Raw genomic sequence first — 10,592 nt, forward strand, 5'->3', positions numbered from 1 at the left:
TCGCTGTACATCTCCTTATGTTGTTATGTTATCACTGTTCTACTTTCTCTTCGTTAGATGGTGATCCCTTTCCTTTTTAGATAGTTTATAAACATGTTGTCTCTCTCTGCCTCGCTCTCTCCCCTTCTCTCTCTCTCTCTCTCTCTCTCTTGCTCTCTCTCTCTCTAGATGTATCAGTCCAGCCCTGGTGGTCAGTCGTCATGTAGCAGCGAGCCATCGCCACTTGGCAGTTCCACCAACCATGACAGTGGAGTAGAGATGGCCCTCCATAGCGGCGGGGGCAGCATGGGGGACCTGACTGGGCTGGACGACCCCTCGGGGCCCCTCATGGAGTCCTCCTTCTCTGGCCTCTCGTCTGGGACAGCAGGGATCGGGGTGGGCCTCCACCTACGTCAGCACCTAGGCACCAGCCACATCCACAGACTAGAACACCTGAAGAAGGAGAAACTGAAGACGGCGAGGGACTCCTGCCAGTGGGCCAATCATCATCCAGCTCCTCCAGTCCAGAACACCAAGCTACCGCCCATACCAGCAAGCGGTGAGTGACCATAAAAAGAAAGAAGTAACCAGTGTTTTCAGAATTACCCTTTTTGAGTATTCAGTACATTCAGAAATCTATTCAGGCTATATTTCTCCTGTGTGAAATCAATTCTTCTTCGCTTCAGGGTCCCTTCTGGAGAGTGGAAATATGTGTGGTGGGCCTGGATCGTTCAGCCTCAGTGAGCTGTGTTCCAGTAAGGTGACTGTCCTGAACCAGCTGGACTATCTGATGGAGCGCAGGGACAGCACCACCAGCACCGTCTCCTCTGCCTACATCAGCCGCCGCTCCTCTGGCATCTCTCCCTGCTACTCCAGCCGCCGCTCCAGCGACGCCTCCACGTTCAGTGGCCACCGCCACCACAACATCAGCTCCACCGGCTCCTACGACCCCATCTCTGCAGACCTGTCCCGGAGGTCCAGCGACGCCAGCCAGTGTGGAGGTGGCGGAGGAGGGGGACGGCTGCCCAGTCACCTCAGCCTCACCCCCGCCCAGCACTACCACCTCAAGGCGAAATATGCGGCGGCTACAGGCGGAGCCCCACCCACACCTTTACCCAACATGGAGAGGATGAGTCTGAAGACCTCCTTGGCCCTCTACAGGGATGCTTCCCAGGGAGACTCGTCGTCTGGTTACTCCTCCTTCAACACCATTGTCCCCAGTGGGGTTCCCAGGCGCTGCAGCGGCGATATGGGAAGCTATAACGGCCGCAGCATGATGCCCCACGAAGCTCCGTCCAACATTCCCCGTCGGGCTAGCGACCCCGTCCCCCGGCGGCCGTCCCTGGACCCACTGTCCCCGCTGTCCCATCAGCCTCAGGTGCAGCGCTACAACAGCACGGGCAACATGCAGAACCTCCACCCACACGCCTCCCAGCCGAACCAGGCCCTGCCTGCAGCCGAGCGGCGCCACCTGGCGCTCCAGAGCCACCAGCCGCGCTCCGACGACAGCCTGCAGCGATACCCCTACTGCCCCCGGCCGCCCAGCATCTCTGAGAACGTGGCCATGGAGACCATGGCCGGCGATATGAGTGGTAGACGCAACAGCAGCGAGGAGGAGATGATGGTACTTCCTGATGACGTCGTTCACTACATCACCTCTCAGGGCGGAGCTGGAGAGTCAGACTGTGCCAACGGGTACAACCGACAAGCACAATGTGGTTTCCATGGAAACGCAATAAACCTTAACCCCCAGCAACAACAGCAGTTTTACCACCAGCGAAGGGTGGCCGTGGTGGACGCCAATATGAGTATGAACCCTTCGTCTGCACCACAAAGCATGCGCCTCTCCTGTGCCCTAAGCCCAGGCCATCCGCAGCAGTCTTTCCCCTCCTCACTCAGTAAGACGAGCACCATGCCGGTACAGTGGAACGAGGTCAGCTCAGGGACTGTGGAAGCTCTTCACAACCCAACCCAACATCTGCCGTTCGGTCGAAGCAACTCAAACCTCGCCATGGTCCAACAGAAACAGAACTTTGTCTCGTTCCAGAAGCAGAATCTTAACTCCAACCAACACATTGCACAGATTAACCACAACCTGGCTCATGCAGCCCAGCAGGGGAGATACATACAGCAGCAGAAGGCTGACTCCAGGCTGAGCTGTGTCCAGCAACAGAGCCTACAGCAACAGCAGCCCGCTAATGCTAACCTCAATGAACCAGTGAGCCTCGAGTATGGGTTTAACCAGGGTCTCGGTCCTAGCGATGCTAACGCTAACCAGCGGTCCTCCTGTAGTAGTATGGCAGTTGGTGGCACTCGGAGTATGTTGAGCCAAAACAGTAAACAACAGCAGACAGTGCACACTGTAGACACGCAGAACAGCCAGCTGAGGACGCAGGTAGGGGGGAGTCAATCGTCTCAAGTCACATTTAAGGATAGCGGTGTGAACTCTTCGCGGATGATCTCGCATCAACAGAACTATAATATACCGTCCCAGGTTCAGCATCCCATCCAAAATGGAGGTCAAATACTCATCCAGCCAAGACCGCCCACAGAACGTAAGTCTCTAAGCAGACAGCATTCAGGGTCAATGACAATCCAGCGACAAAACTCAATTGGCAATCACTGCAGCAATGGCAACAACACAGACAACAATGTTATGTTCTACACAGGACAGATACACGTGTTTGAGCCAAACGGGAACGTCAACATGCAGATGATGACATCATCAGTAGTGGACGTTTTACAATGTCCCTCAGACAGCACTGAGACCTCCATGACCTCACCGGGAGTAAACAACCAGGTCTCCAGTACGATGGATTCGTCCAATGGGACAGGGGCAGAGGAGCCCCAGATTGACTTTGACACCATGCTGGATGACGGGGACCACTCCAGCCTGATGTCAGGCACCATCAGCCCCAGTATCCTCCAGAGTCTGTCCCAGACCTCCTCCAGACTCACCACCCCCCGGAACTCAGTCACCCTGACCTCCCTGCCCCTCCCTGCAGGGGGCAGCAACATGGCCATCGGCGATATGAGCTCCCTGCTCACCGCGCTTGCAGAAGAGAACAAGTTCCTCAACATGATGTCATAAGGATGATCCCGAATACACTGAAGGCAGACACAGGTAAAACACACGGTACCTACCTTGGTGTATTTGGCCCAGGACGTGTGTTAAAAGAAATGACCTATTGTAACCCAAGCTCTAAGAGCGATAGTTTATCTACCACCAAGAGTTTAAACTGACTGTGTGAATGACAAGAGGGGAACCTACCAGTTAACTTTGTTGCAGAGGTCCTCCTGACCATGTGATTGAACACTAAGCACCTCATTGGAGAACTTTGACGGCCACCAGAGACTAAGGGACCTATGGGATTCTGAAGACTTCATGCTAAAACACCACTATGTTTGTGCTACTTATTGTATTATCGTGTACAGTATCATTATGGAGCTAATATGGCGATTTCATATCTATTGAGAAGCCATATTTTGCCTTAGATGAGTAAGTAAGTATAATGTAATCTACAGCACAATTATGTTAATGTTGTACATGAGATAGTGTACAGTTCAGCAGTAAAACAAGTTTACCAAGTGCCTGGCTATGCCGCAGAATATGCAAGACAAGCATATGACACAGGTCACGTTGAAATGCAACCAGGTCCTTCTGTATGATACCGATTTGGGATTTTTCTATCATTTAGATATTTAAAGACACACATATATGTAAATTGTGTAAATGACTTGATCTAAAATGATTTGATTATTTCTTTTAGATTTTATTTGAAACTCATTCATCTGTGCAGATTCGATTTTTTTTCTGTCAGTGAAGTTGCAGCAACAAAAAGAAATATGGGAGAAAAAATGATTAAATCATTGAATAGAGTCAGAAGAAATCGTTTTGTAATCTATTTAGTCATGTCAGGTCTATTTCCATACAGTGTCTTCGATATGAGCCATTGTCTTATTTGTCTGTTGAGTTGGACTATTGAGATGAACAGTGACGTCTCAGTGTCGGGGACAAGTTGTGACTGGAATTAAGCGGCAATTTCTAAAGAATATGCAAATACTTGATATGATACATATTCTGGGGGTGATAACGTTGCCATTAACTCTTGGTGATGAATTAGGAAAAATCTAAAAGGGAAAGAGAATCCTCCTTTCAATGTCAAATGACTTTTTCTCCAGTACAGCCCTTGATGATGACGAGGATACTAAGATATAATAGTGTATTAGGAATCAACATTTTTTTTTTGTACACTACCATGCAGCTCTGTTGGATATGTATATATATATCTTTTGTACATTTTTATGAAATACAATATCGTTTTCTTTTTTTTTTTTTTTACTTAATTGCTGTCTGGTGAGTTATTTCAAACCATGGGTGTTTTTTCTCATGGAATATAATATGTTTGAAATTAGGTTGCGTTGTTTTAGGTCTCCAATATACAATACCAGGCCGGTTGAATTCAATTGGCCTATAAATTCATATTACACTTCACTAGAAAAGAAAAGTCCCATGTACAGAAATCCCCCCCACACTATAAACGGTACGCTGTTATATTTCCCACTCCTTGGTTCAAAACTGAACATAGAGACAGTAGACACAATAGACAGTAGCCAGTACATCAGAGAGTTGAACTGTTCTTTGAAAACCTCTCCTTTAATCTTAGAAGTATATGAATGTTGATTGCTTAAATAATTCAGGAGAAAAACTTTCTTCTTTGAAGCCACACAAGTTCTCTCTCTCCTTGCTGCCAACAAAGCATTTTTCCTCCACGTTGAATCCTATCATATCAGACATTTATAAGACACTGGCCATCTTTCAAGGTAATTATGGAGGCTTTGAAATAGTTTCTTCTGACCCCGTCTTGCCCCTGTTTGTAATGTTGGCCTGGACACAATGCTCGTTTCACTCCAGAAACAGATGAGAAAGGACACACTTGTAAAACCGCAAAGTGCGTACAGAGCAGTTGCTAAAGTTAGCCTGTGTTTAGTCCAACATTACCAGTGGCAGATTGGCCCAAAGGAAATGGCTGTTGAAACCACATAAAACACACACACCAGTTTGAGAGAGAGAGAGAGAGAGCGAGAGAGAGAGAGAGAGAGATAGATAGATATCCAGGGAGGGACAAAGCATCAAGCAGAGTGTTAGCGCTGAGGAACAAATGATAAAATTCTGACAGGGAATTCAGCCGAGAATACGTTTGATCTGAGGTTTTTGAGAGCTTTCGCCACTGGAATTCCTTATTCTCTCAGAGAATTGAAAGGGAGAAAATAGCCTGAGGATATGAAATCGTATCAGTAAAGGGGTTAGTGAGACTCAAGTCATAAATTAGCAACACCTCAATGTATTGGTTCTGTAGATCTAATAGGATGATAATAGGCAGATGTACTGACTTGCACAGCAGCTGCATGCCGACTAACACTGGCACTGGTCTGGACTGGTCTCCACCGCTGGTAACCACTGGACCAGGAACAACTCAAATGATACATTGGCAACATCCACAGTCTGATGAAAGACTAACCCGAGATACACCATCTCCATCCAGTCAAACCTGTGGGACATGGGACTAGTGCTAGAGCAGTGTACTGAGCCACAGGCCCATAAGAGGACCACAGTACTAATGACGTTCTAATATAACGCTGCTGTCCTCTGGAACAGGCCCTTCACTGATTGGATAAGCAATGAGAGCAGGGCAAAGAGCTGCAAGCGCCATGCTGTAAAATCAACCAATTGGCCAAGTAGGCAGATCCAGGCTGGCTGGTTTACAGGGAGCAGGCAGTTAGGCCCCCCTAATTACCACACAGGGTTAAGTCCTTACATCGCTCAGCATGGGGTCTAAAACAACCACCGTTGGGTCATTGAATAGAACAACAATTGCATTTGATCATTCAACAAATGAAAAATTGCTAAAGATTATGTATGTAATGATTTGTCATTTTAACCTCAGTAAAATGGTGCTGTGACAGTTCCCTAAACCATCCCTGCCTGATAAAAATTCTGAACACCTAGTTTGTCTTCTGCAGCAGCCCAGACCTTCATCAGAGAAGGCTTTCATCCTGTGTCCCCTAGTCAGAACATCACCATCCACGGTGGTGCATCAGATCAGCACACACACACACACACACACACACACACACACACACACACACACACACACACACACACTTCCCCCTGCGGAGGGGCCTACACATGTCTGTTAGTGGCCTGCCGGAGATCTGAGGGTCTCTCCGTTCTCACCAGGCCCCCGTGAGAGCTTCCAAGAGGGGCAGCCAGCCCCTACCCCGCCGCTCCACTCTGCTGATGCTCGCTCTCATTTAACTTCCAGAGTGAAGAGTATTTGCTGCATGAGACACACCCGGGCCAACACACTTGAAGTGCCTCTCCTACATCTCCTGGATGTTGTTAATTAGATATAGCACAATACCAAAGCTCTCCTCTCCCAAAGTGGTGTCAGGGGCTTTTGTCAGAGAGACAGAGAGAGAGAGAGAGAGCGAGCAGCCACAAAGTTGTCAGCACACGCACTCCCAATGAGGAAGAGAGGGGGAGGGGAGGAGATGATGGTTTTCCCTGCATATAGGATGTAGCAGTGCCTGGGCTGGTCCTTATTGGGGAAATGATTATGTTCGAAATGGGATTGTCCCATGCCTGCTCGGTTGGAACAGCACATTTTATACATGGGCAACCAGTCTACCCGACGACAGTGTTGCTCACTGTTTGACTGGCCGCACGGGGACTCAAATTGATTCATAAATGAACGTTGTCTTTCAGTGGCAAAGAGGCCCGGCTAGAATTCAGAGAAATGTGCATGATATTATTTTAATAAAAATGAATGACCTATCAGGGATTTATGTGCATGATCCATCAAGGATGGCATCACAAGCAGGAACTAAGGCTGCGGGGCTATTTGTGGGGAAGATTCGGCCTTGTTAGCATGTAATATGTAATAATATGTGTGATAATGCACGGCTGGGGCTATAATGGGGTAATGTAGTGTTTGATAAGCAGCACAAGGGAGTGTAAGTGGGGGGGGGGGGGGGGGCTAGAGGACATGCAGTCTCCTTCACCATCTCCTTTGTGACAAAGTAGATTTTCTTTGACTGACAGGGTGGATCCGGTGATCATTGGACCAGCAACACTTCAATCATTCACATAATCAGAATTTTCCATCGGTCAGAGACACCATTCAACCCAACAACTAGCATTGGCTTTAAGTGACACCACGTCTCCTTGATATCCCTGGTTATTATATGATCGCAATGATGGTTAAACAACCACATTACAGGAATAATCAAAACAGCACATGAATATACAGTTGAAGTCGGAAGTTTACATGCACCTTAGCCAAATACATTTAAACTCAGTTTTTCACAATTCCTGACATTTAGTCCTAGTAAAAATTCCCTGTCTTAGGTCAGTTAGGATCACCACTTTATTTTAAGAATGTGAAATGTCAGAATAATAGTAGAGAGAATGATTTATTTCAGGTTTTATTTCTTTCATCACATTCCCAGTGGGTCAGAAGTTTACACACACTCAATTAGTATTTGGTAGCATTGCTTTAAATTGTTTAACTTGGATCAAACGTTTCAGGTAGCCTTCCACAAGCTTCCCACAATAAGTTGGGTGAATTTTGGCCCATTCCTCCTGACAGAGCTAGTGTAACTGAGTCAGGTTTGTAGGCCTCCTTGCTCGCACACACTTTTTCAGTTTTGCCCACAAATTTTCTATAGGATTGAGGTCAGGGCTTTGTGATGGCCACTCCAATACCTTGACTTTGTCCTTAAGCCATTTTGCCACAACTTTGGAAGTATGCTTGGGGTCATTGTCCATTTGGAAAACCCAATTGCGACCAAGCTTTAACTTCCTGACTGATGTCTTGAGATGTTGCTTCAATATATCCACATCATTTTCCTACCTCATGATGCCATCTATTTTGTGAAGTGCACCAGTCCCTCCTGCAGCAAAGCACCCCCACAACATGATGCTGCTACCCCCGTGCTTCACGGTTGGGATGGTGTTCTTCAGCTTGCAAGCATCCCCCTTTTGCCTCCAAACGTAACGACGGTCATTATGGCCAAACAGTTCTATTTTTGTTTCATCAGACCAGAGGACATTCCTCCAAAAAGTACGATCTTTGTCACCATGTGCAGTTGCAAACCGTAGTCCGTCTTTTTTTATGGCGGTTTTGGAGCAGTGGCTTCTTCCTTGCTGAGCGACCTTTCAGGTTATGTCGATAAAGGACTCGTTTTACTGTGGATATAGATACTTTTATACCTGTTTCCTCCAGCATCTTCACAAGGTCCTTTGCTGTTGTTCTGGGATTGATTTGCACTTTTCGCACCAAAGTACGTTCATCTCTAGGAGACAGAACATGTCTCTTACCTGAGCGGTATGACGGCTGCGTGGTCCCATGGTGTTTATACTTGCGTACAGACGTTTGGAAATTGCTCCCAAGGATGAACTAGACTTGTGGAGGTCTACAATTCTTTTCTGAGGTCTTGGCTGATTTCTTTTGATTTTCCCATGATGTCAAGCAAAGAGGCACTGAGTTTGAAGGTAGGCCTTGAAATACATCCACAGGTACACCTCCAATTGACTCAAATTATGTCAATTAGCCTATCAGAAGCTTCTAAAGCCATGACATCATTTTCTAGAATTTTCCAAGCTGTTTAAAGGCACAGTCAACTTAGTGTATGTAAACCTTTGACACACTGGAATTGTGATACAGTGAATTATAAGTGAAATAATCTGTCTGTAAACAATTGTTGGAAAAATTACTTGTGTCATGCACAAAGTAGATGTCCTAACCGACTTGCCAAAACTGTAATGTGTTAACAAGAAATTTGTGAAGTGGTTGAAAAACTAGTTTTAATGACTCCAACCTAAGTGTATGTAAACTTCCGACTTCAACGGTATATTTTAGTGATAAGTGTTTTGTCAACTGCACAGTTAACGTGAAACGCTTAACTTGCATGCTCTACCTAACAGTGCAGTAATCAATATAACAAATGGATAACTAATAAAAAAAATATATATATAATAAAGACAACATTAGAAAAAAAAAATATGAAGCTTTGGTGGTTCAATGTAAAGTGAGCACTGTCTTGGAGTCAAACACTAGATACAAGTGTTTTAGAGCAGGGTTCCACAACTGGCCCCCATGTTCTCTGAGCAATAAAAAAAAGTTAATATTTTTTATTGTTGGACATAAGACTGTAAAAACACCAGCAAATCCACTCCAAGTGATTTCAATTTTGGAAATATGTTCCAAAGTATTCCCAAGCGTAATAGAGATATACATGTATGTGCTCGTAAACAAAATGTAAGCAAGGTTTTAAATTATTTTGTTTTAGTCAAATAGGACATCTTGTCAAGGTGTCAGTGTGCAGCGGGTAGGACGGAGTCAGGCGCAGGACACAGAACTGAGTAAAAACGTACTTTACTCGAAATATCACAAAATAATTCCACTCAGGGAAAATACTCCAGCTCACACAAACAAAGCAACCACTTAACAAAGAACAAACACGCACAAAACCATGTGGGAACCAGAGGGTTAAATAGGGAATAAATAATAACGTAATGGAAACCAGGTGTGTACAATCAAGACAAAACAAATGGATAATGAAACGTAGATCGGTGGCGGCTAGAAAGCCGGTGACGTCGACCGCTGAATGCCGCCCGAACAAGGAGGGGCACCAACTTCGGAGGAAGTCGTGACACATCTGTTTGGGCTTCTTACGGTCAATTTGCAGTCCACAAATTATTTCAAATTGAGTTCTGGCCCCCTGACCCTCCCCTCAAGAAAATAATTGTCCCACGGCTGACAGTCCAAAGAGAGAGAAAGATCTCATTGAATAGTATTCTCCTGCAGCACTGAGGTGAGCGGTGAAGCAACCTGGAAGTCATAAACCCTTCTGAGGTGGTTTATAAGGAGTATTAAAAATATATTACTAACTCATGGTGATGTCCTACTGACTTCCTGACTTCTGATCTGCTCATTACAATAGGACCACCACACAGCCAATAGGAGGAGAAGGGCTAGGAAGAGCAGGATGTCAAGGGCCATGTCTCTATACCTGGTGAATATTAACAATGCTTCCTGCATAATCTACCTCTGCTGAAAGGTTACAGAGTGGAGTGGGAAAGAAAGACACCCCCTGGCTGAGTTAGTGAGGGAGAGGGAGTCACTCACTTCAAAAGCTGGTGTCTTACTCATGATAAAGTGTTGTACAATGGCCAAGTTAACAGATTTAAATAGCTGCAAACTTGTAAACTCAGCAAAAAATAAATGTTCTCTCACTGTCAACTGCGTTTATTTTCAGCAAACTTAACATGTGTAAATATTTGTATGAACATAACAAGATTCAACAACTGAGACATAAACTGAACAAGTTCCACAGACATGTGACTAACAGAAATGGAATAATGTGTCCCTGAACAAAGGGGGGGTCAAAATCAAAAGTAACAGTCAGTATCTGGTGAGCCACCAGCTGCATTAAGCATTAAGTACTGCAGTGCATCTCCTCCTCATGGACTGCAGCAGATTTGCCAGTTCTTGCTGTGAGATGTTACCCCACTCTTCCACCAAGGTACCTGCAAGTTCCCAGACATT

General features: G+C 45.8%; 1 protein-coding gene across 3 annotated transcripts in view; it reads left to right on the forward strand.

Moving 5' to 3' along the window:
• The window catches only part of LOC106574262 (zinc finger protein GLI2), an 82,470-nt gene extending 78,144 nt beyond the window's left edge, over positions 1–4,326 (forward strand). For all 3 annotated transcript variants that reach the window (XM_014150041.3, XM_014150042.3, XM_014150043.3), the window contains 2 exons: positions 169–538; positions 666–4,326. In XM_014150041.3, the coding sequence (XP_014005516.3) occupies positions 169–538; positions 666–3,070 (2,775 nt within the window). In that variant the 3' untranslated portion in view covers positions 3,071–4,326. The remainder of the gene's footprint in view (positions 1–168; positions 539–665) is intronic.
• Positions 4,327–10,592: the final 6,266 nt, after the last annotated feature.

This window comes from Salmo salar, chromosome 16 (assembly GCF_965601325.2).
Source record: "Salmo salar chromosome 16, fSalSal1, whole genome shotgun sequence".
NCBI classification, from domain to species: domain Eukaryota; kingdom Metazoa; phylum Chordata; class Actinopteri; order Salmoniformes; family Salmonidae; genus Salmo; species Salmo salar.